Source organism: Coccinella septempunctata, chromosome 2 (genome assembly GCF_907165205.1).
Source record: "Coccinella septempunctata chromosome 2, icCocSept1.1, whole genome shotgun sequence".
NCBI lineage: Eukaryota > Metazoa > Arthropoda > Insecta > Coleoptera > Coccinellidae > Coccinella > Coccinella septempunctata.
In genome coordinates, this window is record NC_058190.1 from 14538606 (window position 1) to 14565192 (window position 26587).

Consider the following 26587-nt stretch of genomic DNA (forward strand, 5'->3'; position numbering starts at 1 on the left):
TTAATATACTCATATGAAACACAGGTGATTACTATTATCTATTATTTCTATTATGTAATTGACCTCACTACCTGAGACCCCCTACAGCCCTACAAGCTACATTTAAGAGAGCTACGTATGCCGATTTCTCACCTTAAAACCCCCTGTTTGTCAGTTTTCTTATCGCTACTGGCAAAATTTTCTCCGTTAAGACGTTCATAAATATTGAATCAATTTTTCTGTATGCTTCCTTTACTTTCGTAGAATTCACTTCGAACTTCAGATTAAGGAGATATGAGCTATTCCGAAATTCGCATTGCGGTGAGAATATTATGAAAGTAAATATTTGTCGAGACTGAACTCAGAAAATTCTAATTTAATAAAACTTTCTGAAGTTCGGAACATTTAAACTCCATTAGCATCTGCAGGCGGCCATTCCGACGATGTAAACTTTCAAGAGACCAACGAAAAGTGTCAATTCGTTGACGAAGCTCCATCAGAAATTGATATGAAGTCGTTTGAGGTCATAAAGGGACTGAACGTTTACGCTTCTGAAGATTGATACAATTTTTTTCGATATGTAATTCCTAGAGAGATAATTAATGAAGTTCCTTCTGCACGAAAAATTACAGTTTTGATTTCCGCCATTATAAGTTGCCTTAAGTGGTGTTCCCTGGGGCTCAAGAAGAGATCAAAACAAGCTAATATTTCGGTATATGTTGCCACACGCGTAACTTCATTCAACAAATCTTTTCATATGATTGGTGTATGTAGGTACAACAATGATGAGTATGATGATATTCATAACTCATCAAATGATGAATCAAAATAATTTTCACATTACAAGACAACATCCTGCTTTTAATCCTTAAAGGGAATTGACTTATAATATCTGAATATATTATTATGCTACGATACGCTAAACATTCATTTCTAGTTTTAAACAAATGCCGGAAATTTTCAATGAAAAATTTTAAGTTGTGGAAAACAAGGATGTCAAAACATTTCACTTTGACAACTCTCAAAGTATAGCTGGAATAAAATATAAATAAGAGGGAGAAATTGCGACATCTTCAGAATTGATTTGTATTGAACTACTTCGAAAAATGAATATTGAGGTGTCAGTGAAGTTACCACCCACTATTTCGAAAATAAAGATAATTTTTTTTGGATTCCTTAGTAACTCCTCAATAACTGTTTGTAACACCAAACTTTTCGTTTATATCTCAAGGATATTCTGAAACTTGATAGGGTTTTCACTCCCAATCTCTGAAACAAAATCAATTAAAAAATTTAAATAATTGATTTGCTCCTGCGTAAATTCTTGCACTAATTTTTCAGGAGCAAATCAGATAGATAAAATTGTTTCCTGACAATGAACGGAAAATGGAACTTTAAAAGAGTAGTTTCGTAACGTTTCGGATTCTCTATGAGACTCCTTCATTAGACGAATTCTTAAAAAATCTTCTGAATTGTAGTTTCTCATCTTCTCTGGATCTTCTGCAGAGAATCCTTCCAGATTGAATTTCAATCGTAACCTCAAGGATAGTGGTAGAAAAACACCGCAATCTACTGTATGCCAGCTCAAAATCAAATATCAATCGAGTATAATTCACCTCGGAAATACTGAAATTTCCATATTGATGGAAGTTATAGTTACAGATGAAGTAGTTTGCGAAAGCAATAAAGTAAATCAGAATTTTTCAAAATGTATATATGCTGATTTTGCCTTCTATGGTTGCTATTTTGTCCACTACGGATTGGGTTATAAATGAGGTTACAAATGAGGTTACTTTTGAAAGATTTTGTATGTCTAACATCTGGTAACAGAGTACTATCGAAAGCAAAAGCAACATCGAGAATTTTCCAGCATATTGGTTCTAACTCACACTCTTCACAATTTCAGGGTGCAATTTTCCCATCAGTAGTTGGGTAGAAAAAAAATCGTCCCATAAATAGTTACTAACGAAGTACTATTGGAAGATAAAACAAATACATACGTGGTGTCATTATACCATTATATAGGGTGAGTCTTTGACACGTACCAATATTTCAACAGTAGATTCTTGAGGTCTAAAGAAACACCTTTTTCTTATACCATTTTTTCCTTTTCGGTCCTGATAAAAAGATTTTAAGTTTTCATATTGCGCTGAGCCACCTTTGGAAAAACAAAATTACCTTCAGAATAACTAGGTAAATCTGTGATACTTCACATCTGTGGATCTTTTACTTTTTAATTCTGAAATATCAAATTACTCGACAACAGCGCATTATACCTATACGACAAAATATGAAGAACACTTTTATTATACGAAGCGTTCAAATATTAATTAGATAGCTTCTAACTAGTTTCAAGAGTTGGATTCTTTGAATTTTTGGTGGTACGTAATGGTCATAATGAGAAAACTGGGAAACGTAGGTGATATCTTGTGTTCGAAGAAGATTCATCAAATGAATGAAAAACTAGTATATTCGGAAATTCATTTCATTCGATAAAACCGTTTCTGAGATATAACTGAAATATTTTTGGCAAATGGCAAGTTCAATTCAGATCGTAACACTAGTCGATATTCATATGGTATGCATCTAAATTTATCCTTATTATGAAATATTTTTGTATGGTTTTTCAACAGACTGTATCTTTTAAACCGAGCCGATTCGGAAAAAATGGTAAAAAAAAACAGTGTTTCTTTTAACCTCAACAATTCACTTTTAAAATATTTGTAGGAGTCAAAGAGTCATCCTGTATGTTAGCTTACGAACAAAAATTTTTGTGACAGATAGTTATCATCGATAGACTCTCCAACTAACTTCATTTTTGGATGCCCGTTATGTTAGCACCCAGCGTAATACTCTCATTTTCTTTCAGTATTTTTGAGGTACATACGTAAGTTTTGTTACAAGTAGTTACTAACGAATGCAGAAAACATTCATTTCCAAAAGTGGGTGCTCACTTTGAATAAAAAAATTGAGAATTTTCGATACTGTGGGTGCTAATTTCGCATTTTGAGGGTGTCATTTTCCCATAGGTTATATTACCAACAAATTTTTTGATGTTACAAATAGTAAATTACGATGGACTATCAAACTGTATTTTATTCTTCGAAAAATATCGAAGATGAATGCGGTGTTTTTCTACCACTATCTTTGGGGTGCAAACGAAAATTGGAATGTTGCAAATATTTACTAACTTCACGGACAAAATGTTAATACCATTTGTAGCAATATATTTGATAATAACATAGTTGGGCAAAATAACAATGCTTGTATTACTCTGTCTTCTGGTAACAAGAAAGTTATTAATTCACATTCAGTTCATCCAACAACAAATTATTTATCCCAACTTGAGATTTGTCGCATCTCTTCCCCAAGGTACATTGACTTCTTGCATATGATTTTCAAAATGAACACTACCTACCCCTGCACAGTATGCTACTCCCGTTTCATTTCAATATTCCCCCAGCTCGACTTGTTTGCGGGCATTGAGGCGAATATTTAACACAATGGCAAGCAAGGGGACTGCTGCTAACAAAGAAAGGGTTTCACCTAACATTTTAATGTCAGGATGCTTCCAGTTGAAGTGTTCCATTTTGACGAATTGCAGGTTTGCCGGAAAGAGCTTTTTTAGGTCTCGTTCTTTGCGCAATATGCACTTACATCTGTCTGCGTATATGAAGGAGAGAAGCTGTGAACTTCGTAGGTAATTATTATTACGAACTAATGACAACATAATCATGATTAGTCACCTATATTTTACTGCAGAAATAGAAAAATTCCGAAAACGAACGAATCAATTCATAGAGTATGTCGTGTTATGGTCTGTTTTGATTTCCTTTTCAAATCTTCATAACTTCACATGAATTAAATAGAAGAACGATTTCGGAACACCAATCGATGAAAATTCTCAAAAAAAAGTCAAATCAAATTCGTAATTGGCCCAATTTCGAAGAGGGTTCTTAGCCAAAAAACCCCTTTGCAGACATTCATTTAAAATGAATGAGTAAATTAGAAATATTATTAAAAATAACCGAAAAGATCACAATTTCTACTTCAATCGAAAAGTTCATATACAAACTAAATATCCTGAGTTACCAATCGTTCTGTCAATTTCACTGTCTTCAGTTTGAAATGTTCAATCGAAATTTTTAACTTTTTTGAATTTTGCCTAGTGTGCTTCTGCTAGCCCTGAAATAGTTGACAACTTTGAGTCGTGTATTGGGAAATTAAAAAATTCCTTTTCAAATACTGGAATTAGTTCTTTAATAATAATAATAATAATTTATTTATACCGGGTGTCCCAGAGCTTTTAGGCCAGCAGATATCTCAGTTACCTGCGGAAAAAAAAATTGAAAAAAATACTTGTCGTAGGAGACCATACGCTCTTTCATGCAGCATAGCAAAATCCACCCCCTGACAAACAACCCCCGAGAAACCACCCCTAACTTTTGTTTTTCAAATGGCACCCCCATGTTTGTTTGGCTTCAACTGACAGCTCTTTTTAATTCTCAATCAATGATATATCATAATATGTAGTTGTAAAGATAGTCACTCGATAAAATTGAATTCGTTAGTGGGTACTGTTAATTGGACTGATCGAATGAGTCCACATTGTAGAGACAAGAAAATGTGGATGTTGACAAAAAAGAGTCAATAAAATGTTAGAACTTTTTGTTTATTATAATTTATGTTATAAAACATTTTCTTTAGTATAATGTTGCAGTAACAATACAGCTGAGCGTTTAAATTCGTATTTCATTTGTATTTTTATTTTCCATAATTCTGCATGCCATTCTAGCTACCATGATACATCATTGAATGAGAAATGAAAAAAACTGTAAGTTGAAGCACAACAAACATGGGGTTGCCATTTGAAAAACAAAAGTTAGGGGTGGTTTCTCGGGGGTTGTTTGTCAGGGGGTGGATTTTGCTATGCTGCATGAAAGAGCGTATGGTCTCCTACGACAAGTATTTTTTTCAATTTTTTTTTTCCGCAGGTAACTGAGATATTTGCTGGCCTAAAAGCTCTGGGACACCCGGTATAACACTACACAAATAACAAGCATTTCCACGAAGGCCCGGCTTGTCTGTCCAAATTGAGTTTTTCTCAATTTTACAAGCAATATAAACTATTCTTGAACAAATCTGCATTACTTTATATATAGGTCTCTGATTCAGATCTGGCTCGAAGAACCCCAATGAATTTTTGAATGAATTTTCAACAGTTGACAGTCAATCAAAAATTTACTCATATATCACTGTCTACATTTCAGATACATAATAGTTATTTTTGTATCTAGTGCGCGAAATGCTACTTTGGTGATCCAGAACTGATTTTTTTAACGAGGCGCAGCCGAGTTGAAAAAATAGTCGAGATCACCAAAGTATTTCGCGCATGAGATGCAAAAAAAATTTTTTCTACAAACGTCAAAAATATTATTCGAAAATAATTAACATGCTTAGCTTAATATGAAAAAGAGTATTGAAGTTTCAGAATCAAGTGCTGTCACCTCTACGACAGTTGCTTGCAAATCAAAAATGGATAGTCTTTTCCAACTCCTAAATCTACGATATCACGAGCTGAATCTGAGTTATCTGGTTTAGGAATACCTAATTATTGGTTCGTGCACTGGCTGCACCATTAATGTTAACATTGTGAATAATAAATAAGATTAGGTAGTGTTAAATTTTCTCACAATTTGAAAGCCTCAAGTATTGTTATACATTAATCAATGAATGATTTCTTGGATTTTTGCTTGATTGAGGAACATAAAGGTTAAGATATAAAAATCCCATATAGTTTACATGCAGTGTGCGAAGTAAGTGTTTTGCACACTACTTCGCGCACGGTGTCATGGTAACGAAGGAAAATGAAAAAAAGGGTCACTTCGCATATTGTTGTCAATGCGCGAACCTTGTCAGTTTTTGACGTTTGTAGAAAAAAAATCATAAATAAGAAAGTGACCAAATTAACTCTAAAAGGCATTAACGAATGGCTTCAACAATGATGATCAAATAATTAAGGTTTTTTTTTGCAATGAGTACTGATTACGGGTTTGTATAGTTTTTGTATATCCAATATCATCAGACGGATACATACTCGGTCTGCCCATTATAATTTGAAGAATTTTTTTCTACTTTCTGTAAATACTTAGCAATAAACTGCCACACCCCAAGACAGATAACGATAGGTCAATTTAGATTCTACAAGAGCGTAATATGTGTATTTCTTTCAAAGAAGATCAGTCCAAAATTTATTTTAAATATCTGAATTTGCTGCTCTGAGCAAAAACGCTTCTATCAATGTGGAAATATTTGATATTGTATGATATGAAAAAATTTTATGGAACTTGAAGGACACTTGAGCATATCATTAACTTAATGTAATTATTGACAATGATGATATATCATTCTATATGTATAACGAAAACAATGAGAAGTAAATTTTTGAGATATAGTCGAATTATTTCTCCATTTTCTGGACATCAATATCCTACCGTTTCTAGAATTACCATTTCCACATAAATTACTCTCGAAAATATGAGTATACATTTAGATTTCCTGCTGTGAATCTATCAAATCAAAGAGTATAAATCATGATATCCACTAGAGCGTTTTGGTAATCGATCTGAAATAGGAACAGTAAGCATCGTAGAGGAAGGATTCAAATTGCGTTGGGACGCAAATAGGTGGTAGTACTCTATCAAAAACTCCGTGCAGTATAGAGAATATAAACTCGCTTAGGAAACAATGTTAATTCTTTCCATTAAGATGAGATTTGACTTATGCAGATTCATTTGCGTTTATAGAAATGAATTCAAAGATCCCAAGCAAAACGAAGCCGACAAAATTTCATCGATCTGAGGCATTAATGAGAAAAAGTACTGGGCCCCATGGCATGCATTTCTACCCTCAACTGTTACGTATTTCCTTCTATTGCAAAGAAAATATTCGAAAAACTTCAGAGATGTTACACAATGGCCATAATATTTCGGTTCAGATAAGGGAATATGGATTGGAGGCTATTATGGATTTTCACCCACAGTATCTGATACAGCCCATATCACTATTTCCTCAACTAACCATCCGAGTTTCTTTGAGGCTTTCTACTTGAAATTTTTTTTGTTTTATTGAGATTCCTTCAAATTACAGAAAATTATATTCATAGGGAAATTCCAAAGATCCACCTTTTTCTGTTACATAAATCCAGCCACATATCAAAAAGTTATACCAGAAAAGATGCAATTCAGGGCAAATCCTACTGGAAGGGTGATGACGTAGAAGGCGGCAACATCAATTTCACTGACAGAACTCGGTTCATTAGCGATGCCGATTCTGTCAGATCATGATAAGTTTTTACCAGATATATCATTAAATCATAAAAAGTACCTTCAGTAAAATTAATCGTTGTGGAATGAATTTGTTGGCATTCAGCATCATTGCGAGGCACTATATTGGCTTCTCTCGAAAAACATTTATTAAATATTATGATATTTTCTCGAAGTAATCCTAACCAATAGTAAGTTGCAAGAAAAGCAGTGGCCAGATTAGAAGTTTACTCCTTTCACTTCTGTGCACCTCATCTTTTAATGACGGAATACTTCAGAACTTTACGATATGGATGCAAGCATAAACTTCATTATGCATGAACCTAATCTCTTCAACGGTAGTAACGGAAGGTAGTTACATGCTCTTCGATTTTGGCAAGGATGTATTTTGATAGTGACTGGGGTTGAACGAAAACGAAATAAATGGAATTTACCTCTTCCGTTACTGGTGAACAAAACGACGACGCTGCTATAAAATTTTAAATGCACATGTAAAGTTTCAATTCCCGGGCATTTATCGCTTGAAGCTCAACAAAAGAAAGTATGAACTGACTTTACAGCGCTTCCAAATGTATAATATAGACACAAATGTTTTTAATCTAGCGCCGGAAGTTACGTGAAGTCAGATTCCCTGCCGTTTCACTTCCGAGCTCACGTTTCAGGTCGCAGGAAAACTTGACGTGCATTTTAAATTGGGCACCCGTGCATCTACCCATTTCTTTTTGCCGCTTCAGATGTCGAGATTGGCAAATGTGTGCAATAACGTCGTCTGATAAAGGGGGTGACATATAAATTCTGCTATTCGATCCCGGTATGGAATATTGCGGCAAAAATTCTAGACTATTCCGATTTATGGGAATTGCCGGGATATAGCGAGGTCATACTTGACTCCTAAAGAACTATAAAAACGGAAGATATAAGTCAGTTCTGACAAAAGCTTTGTTAGGATCGTTATTCATCAAGTGTTCAATTTCAATTCATTTGCTGTATTATGATTTCCTTTCCGCTTTTACACTGACAGATTTACTTTTTCTTCTAAAATTTTCATCAATGTTGCCACATTTTTATATAGTTGAAATTGTTTGATATAGCAGGGGAAATCTTTCATAGACCAACCTCCCTTTCGGATTGTGTCTTTTGCATCTTCCTGCAGATACTTAATCTGTTTTTTGTTTGATTTATTTTATCTTATCTGTCAATCACTTCTATCCAAGTTTACATCTTACGGCCTTCCTAAACAACTTTGTAGCTGGCTTCAAAGTTTCCTCCATAAAAGGCCTCTTTGTGTTATGGTCGCTACTGAGTAGTCGAATCTTCATAACTTTAGTGTGTATCAGGAGGTCAATTTTGGCACCAACTCTGATCCTCTTACACTAAAATGATCTCAAGACAAAAAAAATTCTTAGCTTGTAACCTGGAAAGAGCAGTTTTCTTTCATTGCCAAGTCGGATGTACGAAAGGGTCAGCTATTTCTGTTCACTTCGAAGCAGCTGCTGATACTCTAAGAGGTGCATTTTCGGAATATTGCCTGCATGCTTGGAGCTCTGCTACTAAGAACTCTCTACATTTGCTTGACTCTATTCGATAAGCAGCCCTGCGACTGATCACCACCGTGCATACCTCAAGAGCATAGAACAAAAGATCTGCATGGTCGCAGACTAACCGAGCCACAATGACCCCGGTTCAAATAAATAATACCTCAAGAGGAAGGACATCACAGAGCTTTTCTTTGTCGTAATACAACGCTTTGGAACGCTCTACAGTAAAGTACCATTGCCGTTTGGCTGAATCATGTAGCAATTCGAAAAACGCATAAATCGATTTTTACTCAATAAATGCAGAACGCCTGACAGGGTGTTATGGGCTCCTAATGCACATAAAGAGTTATTCATGTACCAAGGGCGAAACAGTTTGTGCTTAGTTTTAAGGTGGTGTTGTCCAAGGATATATAGTTGGGGAGTTCTGGTTGCTTTTATGGTGAAAAAGTGTAAATTTCGATTTTTTTGGGTTGAGCTTTATTCGCCACTTTCTCAACCTTACAACCAACCTGTTCTTAAATTGTTCCAATCTGTTTATTGCATCTTGTTTTCTTTCACCATGAGCTATCAGTGTGGTGTTGTCTGCAAACTATAAAATATAACTCATTTTTTATAAGATCTTGTGGTAAGATGTCCGAGCAATACAGATTGTACAGATATGGTGATAGAGAGAAGCCTTTAGGAAGTCCTTGTCTAGGGCTGAATTCGTTAGAAAGTGAGTTCCTTACGTTTACATGAATTGTCCTGTCTGTAACAAATGCACTAATCAACCTTAAGAGATGAATAGCACAGCCCAGACTATGCAGTTTGTAAATCAGTCCGGCGTGCCAGACACTGTCAAATGCTCTTTGAATGTCCATAAATATTGGTGCAGTAGGATTTCCCTCTTTTCTTTTACATTGTTCATTCTGGGTGAGTATATCATCAGTGGGTGGATAGTCGATGTTTTCTGTTTGAAACCAAACTGGGATATGAGAATTTTGTGGCTTAGTATTTTCATTATCCTGAATTTGATTATTTTCTCAAGGTTCTTTCCAATTACTGGTAGTTAGGTAATTGGTCTAAAATTTTCAAGCATCCTGGTATCGGCTCTTGATTTAGGAATTGTGATTGATAGACCTATTTTCCAAATTTTATGGAAACTAGATTCTCGAATACAATAGTTGTAGATTCGAATTATTTCCAGATGTATTGGTAGATCCAGCTTCTTAGAATGCTTCTGGGAATATTGTCATGTCCTGGAGAAGTGTTCTTGCCATGACTCAGGGCTTCGAAGTATTCGTTTTGATCTATTGGTATGACATCAACTTCATTTCGTAAGGTAGAAAAAATATTCTTGTACCAATCGTCAATAAGTTCCCTGTGGTTGTCATCAAATGACAGATCCTCACTTACTTCAAAAACGTTCCGAAAGGGAGCTGAGAAGGCATCGGCGATTTCCACAACGCTATCACTATACATTCTTGATTATAATGTACACTAATATTCAAACCACGTTCCTTATTTACTCGTTAAATGTAGCAGATTTCATAAAGAATTAATTTGGCAAGTGCATTTGACAGTAACTGTCATTTGCATGCATTGTCACAGGCACTTATATTTTCAGAAATTTCTTGATATCGAAATTGATTAAATCACCACTCTCGAATCTGTAGCTAAGCGTGCAACAGAGCAGACGAAAAGTGTTTCAGGAAGAAAAGCGAATGGGGACGAAAAATACTTTCCTTCAAAAATGGTTGACTTTTCGTTCGGAAATTAGTACTTGAAATGTCATTTTTTTTAGGACGAATTTACTTTTCAATCTCATTTGGTCAGTCTTCTTCTGCAAATTTTATTCTTCCTCTGTTTTCCTCCGCGTAGTTCGCGTTATATTCCGCAATTTTTCTTGTCCGTTTTAAATATCTCTTCGACTATCCCCCCCATAAACTCGTGTCCCACTTCAAATCTCAGGAAATCTGTTTATTCCCCATCATCCAAGGTGCATCTGTTGCACGTGGTTGCAACTTGTTTTATGTTTTCTGAACTCATTTATGTATAATATTTGACTCCTTGCTCTGAACCTGGACGCAACTGTTGGATACCTGTTGTCCTCATTGAAGATTATTTATGGCTCTTATTGATACTCACAATGTACCCTCACTAGCGTAATATCTTCTCACTAACCATCTTAATGGCCGTAATTACCAATTATCTATCACAAAAATCACCTGCAAGAGATATTGAACATCAATTGGGGTTCATTAATCTTTACCACAGATTATCTCAAAGTAATTTTGACAATGCATTTGGACATCAAGTTACTAGAAGCATCAAATAATTGAGAGGGTAGAGAATGATTGATTTTCGCTTACCATAATCGGATACAAAATATTGTAGTAAGTTTATGAAGAGCACTCTCAAGCGATTTACTAATTGATGCTCGAGAATAAATGACCACCCCTCATCACACGAGAAGTGGGTCTATATATTCCAGGAATATGTGCGTCAATTTGCCTTCTCAACGATATAATAATATTAGAGTTGAATGAACTATGATGAAATCACTCAGCACACTATGATTTCTCGTTTTTATTAACGAAATGACATGAAAAACTAGGCTCATTAAATCGTGATGGAATAGAGACCTAAGAATATTTTGAATCGTTCGGATATACGAGTATTATACGATATCTTTAAATTTCTTCACAGATATTATAATAGTTATAGATGAATATGAAGTAGTTTATAACCGACCAAATTCAATAAAAAATATGAAAGAGTTATTTTCCTAAGGAGTGCGGAAAGTTAAACTTTCTCGCACGAAACTGCCACTGACTGGCAGTTGAGACAGTTGAGTGCGAGAAAGACACTTTCCGCAAGAGTAACTGTGGATTAAGGCCGCATCAAACAACACTTATCACTTAACAACTATGACGTAACAATTATTATCAAGTAACAAATAACCTGAATGTTACCATTTATGCAGACCAAATTATCAATCAACCTAACTTCATATTTTCATATAAATAAACTGTATTTTCTAAGTGATAATTCGATTTGCTCAATTCATATGCAATAATAGACGTAACAGTAATCTCCACGCTGGCGTTCGGCGCATAGAGAAAAGTTACTCTTTGCGACTTGAAATGATCGGGATAGGGGTTGAACGCCCATCTTGTAGAAAAAAATTTTTTTTTTGCTATCAAGACTATTCGAAATTTGTTACTTCACCTTTAGTTCAAGCTTCAGTAACTTTTGTTTTATTGGTGTCAATGAAATTTTCGTCACAGAGTTTGAAAGCTAATTGAACTTACGAAATAAAATTATTTCCGTGCATTAATGTGATACGAAGATTTATCTTTTGATAAATTCACACCTGAAAAAACTTTCAGTGTTAATTCATATTTCAACACTATAGAAGATTTTTTCTGCTTCTTACTTCCTCCTTCCATTTACTATAGGAAGGACATTTTTATTGAACATTTGAAAGAAAAAATTAAGGTGTCCTCAAAAATTAATTTTATTCTTAGAGTTTCTCTAGAGAGCTTTCACTCCCATGTTTTCAAAAGTAGACCTTCTATAGCACATTGCACAGAGAGTGGCTGTGCCGTGTGCTATGGCCCTTATCGGTTTCCCTCCTTAGCATGTCCGTTCGATCTTTATGAGCTGCGCGGATTTTGGCATTATTCCTTCTGGTTGGCATTATGCCGAGACAGCTCGTGGAGTGGTCTTTTCCATCGTTCCTTTCAATTTATGATACCAGTCGGGGTCAAACGATGTATTGCCGCTTTTGGGTCACTCCTGGCCAGGCTCCCTGTTCTTAGCGCCTCATTACGTCTGTGTTCTTCCCAGCGTAACTTTCTGGATCAGGACAGCGCAACGTTTAGGGATGTTTTAACCCAAATAAACCGACTTTTTTCGAATAATTGAAACAAATTTAGCTTGTTTATCGGTGTTTTAAAGACATTAAAAGCACCGTTTAAAAAGTGGGAAGGCTGAATTATGTGCTTTGTAGCCACGTTTAATTCTACAAATGTTTCAAGTTTTGCGGGAGGGAATCGCATATCTCAGTATATTTCTTCGAGGCAATTAAGGTAGTCTCGCTCTCTTGGGTATTTATTATCACATAAATAACAGAAAATGGCATCATAACGAATTATTTTCTATCCATATAGTCACAATTTAATGTTCTCTCAGTTTTTTGAACCATATGACTTAAACAGCTGGAGATTTTGATGAAAAATATCGAATAAATGATTCATTTTCTCGACTCAACAATATAAGCCACATTCATAATATGTAGCAAGAATGTCTTAATTTACTCGTGCCTCTACAAGTTGCTGTTAGTGAATATATGGGTTTTCATAAATATAACAACCACTAATTCTGAACTTGCTCAAACTGAATGACATGTGCTGATTATCCTATTATTTTGGATGTATTATTTTGGAAATTTCTGTCATTACTACGTGAAAGTTATTGTCAGTTTTCTATCCTTATATCTGAAGTACGTACATGGAAGTTTCAGGAAAAATGCAACTTCGAACTTCGAGATTCTCAAAAGAATTCCTCAACGTCCTATTTATAAAAATTACTCTTCATTAACATTGTTCATATTTGAAGTAGGTATTCATGAAGAACTATCATAAACTCACTGAATTTTTACTTCCAGATGACAAGGTTTGATATGTCAAAATGATTGTTCAATTTGAGTTATACTAGCAATCATTGAAATCTCCCAGCCCTTTCACACATATGCTATGTTTCCTCAAAAAAAAAAAAAAAAAATTCCGACGAATTAATGAAGGAATTCATTTAACAGCGACAAGTTTTGTGGAAACTTCTAGAGATATCCTCAGGTCAGCTGACCTGAAGATGATCTGTTGCCGAAAATGGTAGTCAAAGTATATGATTAAACTAAGTGTGTTTTTTCCGGCCACCCTCTACTTGATTAATACTTCAGACACTCTTATGGAGGATTGAATTTAGAGAATACTAGAGATAACATTATCTAATTTGGGACAAAAGCAGAAAATTACTTTGAAGAACTCATATTTTCGAAACTGTGTAGGCTAGCAGCTAGACTCATGTAACTCCCGTTTTTATGACCCTATATAAAATTAACCCAACTAGGGGGAGGGCCTGGCTCCCTTGAAATTTTGCTTCCACAATCCCTTCCAATATGACATATTCAGGTCGAAGAAGTTATAAGATTCAGTATTCGCAATTTTTTTTTTTTTTTTGGTGTAGCAGGGGGAAAATCTGCAAATCAGACGAACCATCCTCTCCTGAGGGGAACAAGTGTGGGGATTCTCACTCTCCTGAGCTCGAGACCCACTAAAAACCCTTAACTGCTTCTTGAATACGCTATTCAAGCTGGTTAATCTCCCTCCTGCTCTCCCCAAAGAAATTTCCGCCCCTCCCCCTGGTCCCTCATGGTTTTAAGAGCTGGCGTTGCCACTTCTACTAATAGTTGGGAAGCCCAAAGGGAAATTCGGGATCTACTCGAGCGTGTCAGATTAAGATATATATGTGGTTAATTACATGTTGAAAAGTATTATTCTCTTAATCTGACAATTCAAGTGTGACGAAATTGTGTGGGAGGGCGCCATTGTCAAAAAAAAGTCACGTGTACATTCTCGAGCGAGATGGCTTTTTTCTTATGTTGAAGCTAAAGATTCAAGCATAACGAAACAAATATATATTCTGACAGTTTTAGCAAGCCGAAATAATAAAAATTGTCCATAAAGGTCACAAAAATCTTTTTTTTGAATTATCTCCTATCCTGGGCTTCAAATTGTTTTTGCATTCATTATAAAAGTTTTATAGCAAAATATTTTCTACAAATTTTGTCCCAAACAATTTTTCCTACGTTTGAACGTTTTTGAGATATATGGCGATGAATATAAATCACACTGGGCTTCTACATTGACCTTGGCCTATCGCATGTGTGGCTAAGCTCCTTGCCCTCATCACCATCTAACTCGAAAACGGTAAAATTGCTTCAGACAAAAGTTGTGAAGAATTTCATTATCTTAAATTTTCATAATGAATACAGAAACGTTTAGAGGTATCTACAGAAAGGGAGACATTCAAAAAAACTGCATTGTTATTGTCTCCAAACTGTCAGATTAAGTAAACCCTACCTGATCATTGTCAGATTAAGGGGTTAACACGTCTGCAACACCGAGATTAACCATCTGTATGAAATTCTTACACGCTCGAATATGTACAAGTAACGATTTTTTTTTGCATTTTCAAAGGACCGCTGTGACCTTGCGTCACGTCCGAATTGGCAGTCTCTTGAAAAGTAGCTTCCTTTGGGTCCAATTAACATGAATTTATTATCAGGAACATGTCGGGCATAAACAGTATCTTAATCTGACACGCTCGAGTATGTACCTACACCTGACGATTTTTTTTACATTTGAAAACCTGCCGACGCTTTCCTCACCGCTGAAAGTACATACATCATAGTCATAGAACCTTTTTTTCTTTCTACCATCTAATATTCAAAATCCACGACGCTCGAGTAAATCCCGATTAAGTGGGTTCCTCGGAAATAATTCGTCTGTATTATAATAATACAGACGAATTATTTTTGATAGCCCTTTTGATTTCAGCTCTATGATTGCCACGCGTACAATTATCTGATTCTTAAAATTCAGCAGTTTCTTCTGGTATATAGTTCAATTAAGTCCGCATGATACAACAGCTAACAGTCCAAAATATAATTCGAAACATCCGACTAATAATCGGAATAATTGAAATCATTTGTTTTCGTCATCTCTTTGTATGCCATAAAATGAAATATTCTTACCTTCCCCGATTTGGATCGATATCTTTTCATCTCGGTGAATGTGTGTCTCAGAAAATTCATTAATATGAAACTCCCCTATGGCGTGGAATGTGCGCCATGTTATATGCGATAAAAGCGAACCTCATGATTTTTTTTGTTTTCAGCGAGTGCTGTTTACGAAATCGAGGCAGTTCAGGGTGGGATGGCGAAACTTCCCTGTAACATTACACCAACAGTGCCTGGAGATAAGATGCGTATAGTTATTTGGTCCAAAGAAGGAGAAAACAACAAGCAGGTTCCAATATACTCGTGAGTAATCATTGTTTATTGACAATATTTTCCGTATCGACTCGAAAAAATGCATTATCATGTTGCTTTCCCCTTTATTTTGCTTTACTCATCAGTAGTTCTTTCATTCATGTCACGTTATGTCATTCATGTTGAGAATGCAAGCCCCTTCATTGTTTATTGCCAATAGTTTCCTTATCGTCAGTTGCATTTCATCTTTTTTTTTGCGACAACCATATCGTCAGCTACGCTACGAAATATGAAATTCGAAAAGTCGACTGACAGTAAACTCAAGAGAATATCTACCCATCTCATTTACGGGATGTCCCGAACTAAATTTGAAAATATTCAAAAGCAAAATTGGTGATACCTGAACTAGAACTTTTTAACCCAAAGAGATAGAGGAAAATGAATAGCACATCGCGGTCATTTTTTTTCGAGAAACTAATAAGGCCATCAACTGCATTCCTCTATCTTCTTTTGTTTTCGAGTTATAGGCAAAAACTGAAATTTGGGCGATTTCAATTTTGGTCATAAACTCCGTTTCTGATTGTGCTAAGATGTTGAAATGAAAATATTATGCACTTTCTTTATAGCAATCCAGTAGCATACTATGATATTTTCTAATAGGTTCATTTGCTGAGCTATAACATAAAGTTGTGTTTTTTTTTCTGTTGAAAACAAATGAGAATTGTCCTTTTTTTTCTGTATCAGAAATATATCATACATCATACATTTTCCTCAGATTACTTCAGATATTATGAAAAAACACAACTTTATGTTATAGCTAAACTAATAAACCTGTAGGAAAAAACCATAGTTCGCTTCTGGATTGCTATCAAAAAAGTGTCTGATTTCATTTAAACATCGTAGCACAAACAGAAACGGAGATAATGACCAAAGTTTAAATCGCCCAAATTGCACTTTCTGCCTATAAATCGAAAACAAAAAAAGATAGAGGAATACAATTGAAGCCATTATTAGTTTCTCGAAAAAAGGCAAACGTAATGTGCCATACATTTTTATCCCGTTGGGTTAAAAAGTTGTAGTTCACTTATCCCCTATTTTGCACACCCTGTACATATTTTTTATTTTAAATTGAAAAAGGATGAAGACTTAAAATGGATATACAGGGTGTGAATCAATATTTATGAGAAAATTTAAGGTGTGACTCCTTGTGAAAAAGTAGTGTGTCTGAACCTTATTTTTAGCAGCCCTTGCTCAGATATAGCTCCCTAAAGATGTCACCTGGAATGCAATTTTGGATTTCTCTCTTAAAAACCATGAAATTGAGGGAAATGAAATTGGTGAGACATTTTGTGGGAGTGAGAAGGAAAAAAATGTAGTGTTTCCCTCTAATTACAAGGGGTAGAAACGACCTACAAGGGTTATCAACATCTTCACTGTTCTGAAAATACGTCAAGCAATATGGACACAAATTGATGTCTTTCTTCAAAATCGTGTGACTTGTACCAACGGAGATTCCAGTCAGTTCATATATGTATAATCCGAACTGAGGTTCGTGGGGCTTCTGTTACAATTACAAAATTGTTGTTTATCACTGGGGTTCCCTCCTTTGGTCGGCCACTTCGTCTTTTTCTTTTAACACTACCTGTTTCAGAGATAACGCTAACATGCCGCGAAACACTACTTTGGAAAGTTTGCAAATCTACAGCTACATGGGGATGCTCGATCCTGAAATATTTGAAACATTTATCAATAGACTATTTTCACTCATCTTCTATTTTCTACCCGTTTTTGAGGTTGCATCTTTATAAATTGCTGCTAATTTCAATACAACAATCCATAACGCTAAGTTGTCAGTTGAAGTGGAAAATGCTACAGCAGTAGCTTAAAATTATGCTAGGACTGGAATATAGACCTTCAAACATTTTATAGCCTACTCAATGACGAATTCTTTTGAATGCATCTTTAGATAGGTAATTCCTAATTTCGGAAAAATTTTTTTGATTCGAAGGGCTTTATGTTCAATTTCCCATATAAATCATTTTGAATTGATAATTTTTTAATAAACTAGTTCATTAATGACAGCGAAGAATGATTGAGATATTATAACGTGCGAAGCGAAGCATAGAATATAGACCTTCATTCCGAAGCCTAGTTAACGACCACTTTTGAACGTATGCTACCATTGAATTTTCGAATTAATTTCGACAAACCCAGTTGATACTCATAATATTAAGCGAACGCTTAAATTTAAATCATAACGCTAGCCGCCTTCCATCATTTTATCTTGACGTTTATTTCCAGTGCGTTGACGCTGTAAATAATCCTTAACTTTCTGGCTCCCTCTCTACAATATTCCTATGATGGATCATCCTCGACCATTGAAACGCACTGTAAATTCATCTGAATTAGTCCTAAATCATACCTAGCCACTATTCGAGCATCGTAAATCTCATGAAAATACTCGAAGAGAGCTATTGCTGCGCATGCAATGGTGTAGAAAATCATTACACTATTTCACCTTTAACCGCTGAGTACTATTTCCAGATTTTTCCATTCTACTGGTCAGTGGCTAACTGATTCATTTCGGTTATCCATTTTGTGTAGGAATGTTCGCAATGAGGGACGATTGTTGTTCACTGAAACTATAAGCTGTTAACATTCCAATGCTGGCAAGTGGAAATGCAACAGCAAATTGAAAGTTGGTGCAAATAATACCTACCATTACTCATGGCCTCGGTAATAATAAAAATCAGAAAGCTCTCTTTGTTTAGCATTTTTATGATGGAATTAAGTAGTGTTCGTTTAAGTTATTATAGATATTAGTGGCATGTGCAGGTCTTTTAGCTATAATTTCTAATCTATCATAGGCAATGTCGAAGCGATTCCATTTCTTTAATATATTCTCAATCTATAACTGCCTTCTGAAACTACAGCCTTCTGTTAGTTCAATTTTACTAACAGCAGATTCGACATGGAGAATAATCTGTATGAAGATTAAATTACGCCTCTCCAACAAATCTTCAGCTGGAGCCATCTCAAATAATTCTTCCCCAATGGATGATGAATATGGTAATCGAAAGTTCGAACGTAGATCTTTCTTTTTGACTGAAAAACGTTTGATATCTTAGGCCCGTATTAATTATCAGATCTCAAAACAGGTCTCAAGACCTACCTCAGTTGATACCTTCTCAAGATAGTAAGAGCATCTCAAGATGACAGCTTAACGACTTATCAAGTAACGACTTAATCTTCTTGAGAAACTATCAAACCGATAACGATAAGATTGAATATGGTAATCGAAAGTTCGAACGTAGATCTTTTTTTATGACTGGAAGAACGTTTGATATCTTAGGCCCGTATTAATTGTCACATCTCAAGACGGGTCTCAAGACCTATTTCAAGGTAGTAAGAGCATCTCAAGATGACAGCTTATTGACCCTTTCCAGCCGAATTATTATCCGCCCATTGAAAAAAATATTTCCCAACAATAATTATGTATAAGAAGTATACTAAACACATTGGTGAGGAAAAAAAATTTTTTTCAAGTGTTTAGTAAAATATTGACTTGATGCCATATGAAGTCAGTGGGCATATGTTAGGCATTTTGGAATGAATAATAAATAAAATTAGTAGAATCGAAGAGTTATTTCGTTTATTTACATGAAATGAGGTGAAACAACTTTTATCTTTTGTTAGTCATAGGGCAACTTTACCGTTTACACAGATATGGCCGAATTTTGGGTGTTAATAACAGTAAAAAATAATAATTACTTATGCACGTGGCTTTCGGCGAACCGTATTGCCGACTGAACATAAATGAAATTCCTTTTCATCAAACTTCTGTAACTGACCCAAATTTTGGTAATGTCATCTACCAATGAACGATAGATCCAAATCATACAGAGCTCATTGTGGAATAGCTTTCTGTTTTAATGAAATGGACACTGTTAATCCAATGATGCCATATGGCATCATTGGGCTGGAAAGGGTTAAAAACGACTTATCAAGTAACGACTTAAACTTCTTGAGATACTATCAAACTGATAACGATAAGTTTGAATATGGTAATCGAAAGTTCGAACGTAGATCTTTTTTTATGACTGGAAGAACGTTTGATATCTTAGGCCCGTATTAATTGTCACATCTCAAGACGGGTCTCAAGACCTATTTCAAGGTAGTAAGAGCATCTCAAGATGACAGCTTTTTAAAAACGACTTATCAAGTAACGACTTAATCTTCTTGGGATACTATCAAACTGATGGTTATCAGATTAAGTCATTACTTGATAAGTCGTTATTAATAAGCTGTCATCTTGAGATGCTCTTACTACCTTGAGAAGGTATCAACTGAAATAGGTCTTGAGACCCGTTCTGAGATCTGACATCAAACTGATAACGATCAGTTTGATACTATTGACTTGAGATAGACTTGAGATTACAAAACGAAAAGAGAAATTCTGATTTTTATTTTTGCTCCATATTTTTTCATCAGTGTGGTTTACAGTGGAGTGTAACGAAGTAGATTTTTCGATCTCGAACGAACGGACATGCCACATCACATCACACCTTCCAAGGATTCTATAATTCACTTCGATTATGCCGATTTCTGGAAGCACAAAAGAGAAATTACCGTCAGTTCACATCTTGAGTCAGGGTCCGACCATATCCAAAATTTGACGTTTCCAAAACCTATCTTGAGACCATTCGAGTCACATTTATTAATAACCGCCTACTCAAGTGAGATCGCAGATTGCGACGTCATCTTGACAGAGTCTCAAGTCAAATTTATTTTGAACTGGTGTCTCAAGACGCTTCAAGCTACAAAACACAGCTTGAGAGCTGACAATTCATACGGGCCTCAATCATTGAATAATTCGACTGTTGATGCTTTTGTTGTTGTACCAGTTCCGAAAAATGAGCAAATAACTCTGTCTACGAAAAAGAACTGCATGCTCGAAATATGAAGATGTGGAGCTACCAAAAACCACAAATTTTTTCGTTGGCAACACCACTTCATTCAAAAAATTGGAGTCTGGCATTCTCACTCAAATGCGAATTGTGAGATTTATTTTCTTTGATGGAACTTCAAGAGCAGAACGTTATGATTCAAAAAAGGCAGAAGTTTTATTTACAAAAATATAGATAATTTCATCCCGAACCGGTCAATTCTGTTTCAAAATAAAAAAAAAACGGGCATTTTATTTTTCAACCACTTTGTATAATAAACCAATGATAATTGATAACAAAGAGAGATCGTCACTATTATACTAAAACATTTTTTCCTCAAAGAGCCAAGATTTTCTTAACTGTTCATATATTTCGTAACTACTCCACATGAGAAAACCTCCCAAAAAGGAAAACAGGAAATTTCCTATAAATCGAAATCCATAATTATTGATCAAATCCTTCAACACATAATCAGAAGGAATGTATTTGAACCCATAAATTCTATCAATTAGTAGCAACCAGGAATTACGAGCATAAGTGTTTGAACTGTCCCGTCGTTTACATTCCGAGCAACATTTTTTTATCGATTCAGATCATATCATTGAGACATAGATATGTTTACAAGAACCTAATAATGTTAAGCCGGAGATCGTGATATAATCAGAAATACCCACGATCGTATGTAGAACAAATCGATTCAATCTGTTCCAAACTCGAAAAGGCATATCAAGGAACACGATCGAAATAAAATGTCCTGGCATGTAGACCTTGTCTATACCCAACAGCTTTATGTCGTTGTAAGAAGTGGTAGATAAGATTGGTGACCGAAAAAGGATTGGACACAAAGCCGATTAATTGACCGGAAAAGATTCGTATCGATTTCATGTTGGAAGTATTTTGAGGTTCGAGGAAAATATATGCAATTTCCCGAATTATGAACTCATTTCGTTCGAGAATAGAGATTACTAGTAATTTTCTTCTATAAACCATTTACGATGCTGATTATCATTTCTACCTTTTCCAATTGGTATCTCATATGGCTTTCCTCTTGGATCATCTGCTCTACTACCCTAACTATTCAATCCTAAAGAGATCTTCAATCGTAGGTATTGACAAGTCTGACGACATCATAAAGGATCTTAGATTATGGCTGTAACCTCATGACGATCCATGGCTGGCTTCCCCATATGGTTCGTACGCTAGAATAGAGACAATGGAGGATATGAGGACGTGAACGAAGAGAAAAGGTCTTTTTGTCCCATAATCTTTGTTAGTTGTCGATGACGTCTCTGGTTCCGAGACTTATCAAATCAGTCTCATTTTGAAGTCACAAAAAGCTACAATGAATATGCACATTAGGCACATAGGGTCATAAATTTTATAAATGAACAACACTTACACAAAGCTACAATATTAACATATTGACTTTCTGTCAATGACCTATCTTCTTGAAATCATCCCAGTGAAATGGCGGCAAGCAAAAACGAATTGTACAAAAAGAGTTCGAATATATTTATCAAATTACAATCTGAATATTGAGGTGACATCTAAATTAAGAAACAGCAAGCAGGTGAAAAAAAAAATTTTCGAACTCATAATACAACAATAAGGACAGCATGACAGCAAACTATAAAAAATAAAATGCTTAGAAATCTACTAATTTAAACACAATTGGCTCACAAGAGATCTTGACACCTTCAGAGCAATGAAGAATAGATACCAAGGTGTAAAGTCTCAACAGATTGATTTATTCAAAATATATTTTTTTTATAAGCCTTTAAAATTTGAAAACTTTCCAAATTGTCCTATTTTGCTAGGTGTAATGCTGAGAAATTTGTGTTTGTGTCTAATGTGTAACCGGTCTCGATAAGGTGTTTAGCAAAATATGAAAAGCCAGTCAAATTCGGGTTCAGACAACTCAAATGTTCTTTAATGCAGGTTTTAAGGTTCCTGAAAGTTCTCCCTATATATTTCTCTTTTACCTGCTTGTTGCTTCTTGATTTAGATGTCACCTCAATATTCAGATTGTAATTTGATAAACATATTTGAACTCTTTATTTGCAATTCGTTTTTGCTTGACGCCATTCGATTCGGCTGAGTTTAAGAAGTTAGGTCTTTATGTGACAGAAATTTGTCTCTATTTTAACATTGTAGCTTCATGTATGAATTCATTTATAATTTATGACTCTATTTGCATGTGTATATTCATTGTAGCTTTTTGCGACTTGAAAATGAGACTGATTTTAAGAGTCTCGAAACAATAGTCGTCATTAACAACTTCATAATGAACCACCCACATTTACCAATCTTCCAATTTATTTATAAATGTGGAGACCATTCCTATTGCTATTTCATCTACAGGCCTAATATCGAAGGAACTACCCAAAAATTTCAGGAAATCGTATGAAAATATCTGTAGAGTCATGCAGAAAGCGGTACTCCTAGGGTCAGCGAGAACGGTAGGTAATTCAGATTCATTCAGAAAGACATGGGAAAGAACACCATTTACTTCGACAAAAAGAACGGAGAATCAGGAATCCAACCGATCCCAAAAAATTGAGGAAAAAACAGGAAAAATCGACATCAGGGAGCCGAGAAACAGCTTGGACCCGACCACCACCATGAGCCCGAAATCCATGAAAGGGCTCCAGCGGAACTTAATCTTTTCGATATCTGAAATAGGTATCTGGAGTAAGTGATATTGCTCTGCAGATGTGAGCGAAAACCGCAATGCTGCATAAAGAAAAGAATGCAAACTTGTTAGCTCAAGGATTAACAATTACTGAACCGATGCTGTCATTATTATGGTGGAATGCACTGAAATGAAGAAAACTTTTTTAGTTTTGCCAATTTTTTCATGTTCGTCAAATCGAGGATAGCGAATCCTCTGTCACCTTCATGATGTGATATAATAACGTTTCGAATGATAATATAATGATCACTTGGACCCTAAACTTCAGTTGGCAAACTTCGACTAAGTTTCAGTTCCGGCGAATTAAATTCCTTCAATGATAACCACCTATGATAGGCCATCAAAATGTTTCTTGGCCAACAATATAGCCCCAAGTGAATATCTTACGTCGATATTAATCGAAGGTAAATTTAACGCTAACTTTCATAGTAAGTTTCTTGTGGACATAAGCAATTTGCGAACATCGGAACAAATCCTTGATTCGCAGTTACAAGTTTATCACGAGTGAAGGAAGTTCTGGAAACTTGCCGTCAATAGAACTGTTACTCAACACGGCTCCTAACAATAGCGGCAGTTCTGACCACTTCTTACTTTAATTAGCAATAGAGGCGCCAATTTAACTTTGGACGATGTTTCTCTCTTTATTTGGTTACAGAATAGGGGAAACTCTTGATCCTTGCAGGGGTGACGAAAAAGATATTTGCTCTTCCTTATTGGCTCACCCTTCCCTTCATGCAATTACACATCTCATTACGGGTAGAAGGCTCCTGTAGTCCTGTAGAAATATAAATTTGATTTGATTCGGTGGATTAATTTAAACAAAATTCCTTTCCTCGAGCTCTCCAAAATTTGTTCCACGAGTGGGTTTATTCAGAGTGTCTGGTAATTTTATGCTGCACCCAATGATCGAATGATAGGGGCTACAATTACAGGATTCTCATTATAGTTGAGTATTTCCGTGGTTCTGCATTGTCCATCACTGCGACACTGATGCCCATAATTGGAAATATTTGGAAAAAAGGAAATAACTTTGTTCTTTGAAGAGGAACACCCTGCACATAACTGAATTTTTTGCTTCGGCGGTTTATCTGGAATTGATTCAATGTTGAGTATTTTTTCGATAAAGCAGGTTTGAAATACTGTTTTGTTATTCCTGTATGTGGTTTTGAGTCACATATTATTATTAGTTGATGTATGCTTATATAAATTATAACTACAAATAATTTGTACTTTACTGGGTACAAATAATAACTATAATTTGGCAGATTAACAATGCTGAGTATCTTGCTCAAAGACATGTCTATTAGTATTTTCCTCTTGCGGAATTTATCCAAGAACAGATTTCCTACTTATGAGTATCATAATTGAATAAATTTGAAATAAATATATATTTTTTTTTACCGCGAGATTAAGTTTCACTTCAGACCATTGTTTTTTTGAGTACTTTCAAATCAAATAGGGAGAGAAGAAAATTAATTTCGTTGTTATCGATTGTATACTTATATTACTTACACTATTCCTTTCCAAAAACGTTGGAAATAGTTTTGTTCTACACATCTTACTAGAGGTTATTGAAGGATTAAGGTGAAACATAAATTTATATTGAAGAACCTGGAAGATTATGAAATAAGGGGCAACGTACTGAAATGGAAGGTCAAAAAAAGCCACAATGGTAAAAGATATAGCCTCCTCTTCAAGGGAGATACAGCTGTACCTACAATTGACCACTTCCTAGTATTTTATCAATGATTTTCAGTACAAGTTCATGAATTTGGTGAACGAGAGAAATAAACAAATTCACTCACTAAGAGAATGCAGGCAACACATAAGACAAAAAATTACTTGTGATTACCATTCTGAATGAAGAGGTACCTTATTAGTTATCTATTGTCATGATGTTTCATGTTTTTTCTTAACACCAAGATCAGGGTTATGTACACAAGAATTGCTCACAATCGATGACGAATAAAATGATTAAATGAAGTTTTTACTGCAGCATTCTTATAAATCTCATGTGAAATGACAATTTATATTGATGGTAAAAATAAGTATTTACTTAAAATTATAGCATCATCTTGAGTTCTTTACTTCCTATACCTACCGATGATGCCTTTTTTGGTGCCATCAACAGTCCCATAACTCACAGTGAACTAGATCTCTTTTCCTTTCAATTGTCGAATCGAAATACTTAAAAACTAAATACTCAAGTCTAAGAGAATGTCGTTTTCGAAAATCTCGTCTAGTTTTCGAAACTATGCCCGACATTTCGTTGACGAGACTTTTCACTTCTCGAGTCTCTTGCTAGGGTCTCTTGAATTTTAAGAGATGAAATGAAATTACCTAAAAATGAACTGATTTGTCGAAATTTTTTTAGAATGTTCGAAGGCAAGCATTATTTTTTGGAATATGTTCACAAGAAACACAAGCTTGTGGTTTTTGATATATTTCATAAATATTCCATTCGAATTAAATAGATAAAGGTGTAAAGACGACACAAATAATAATATGTATGACATATAACTGAAGAACAGGGTTGACTCATCTTAGAGATTTATGCAATTAAATTATTGCTAACAGACGAACATAGTTCTGGAATTTATATCGAAATAATTTAACACATGTCCAAAGAATTTCATTTCAGTTGAAATCATTGATGGTGCAGCAAGATATGTATTACCTGATGATCTGGCCCATAGTCATAGATGTGCTCTTAAGGAAAAAAGGAGCAGGAGTAGGTATTTATTAACTGAGATATATGGAATAGCTGACTGAAGTATTCTCTTTGAAGCTAAGAAAAAAATTAAGCAGTCGCAATGATATAATGAAATTGATAACCGCATGTGCAGCCAGTTGTCATTTTCTAGAATTTTGATTGCTCCATACCTACTCATGTCTATGTCCACAGAAATTATTGGCCGCTTCATAGCTTTGTCTCTTTCTACAGTGTAGACACTTTCATGAGGGTATTGCATTTACTACGTCTATGATAAAACTAATAGCAATGGCGTAAAGTATCGAAAGTCTTGAGGCCACAGTGCAGAGAGGTTTACTTCTACGCCATCCGACTACCC

The 26587-nt window shown here is 35.1% G+C and overlaps 1 protein-coding gene across 3 annotated transcripts in view; it reads left to right on the plus strand.

The window, feature by feature from the left end:
• The window catches only part of LOC123306664 (nephrin-like), a 721736-nt gene that overhangs the window by 353037 nt on the left and 342112 nt on the right, over positions 1 to 26587 (plus strand). For all 3 annotated transcript variants that reach the window (XM_044888766.1, XM_044888768.1, XM_044888767.1), the window contains one exon: positions 15785 to 15929. In XM_044888766.1, the coding sequence (XP_044744701.1) occupies positions 15785 to 15929 (145 nt within the window). The remainder of the gene's footprint in view (positions 1 to 15784; positions 15930 to 26587) is intronic.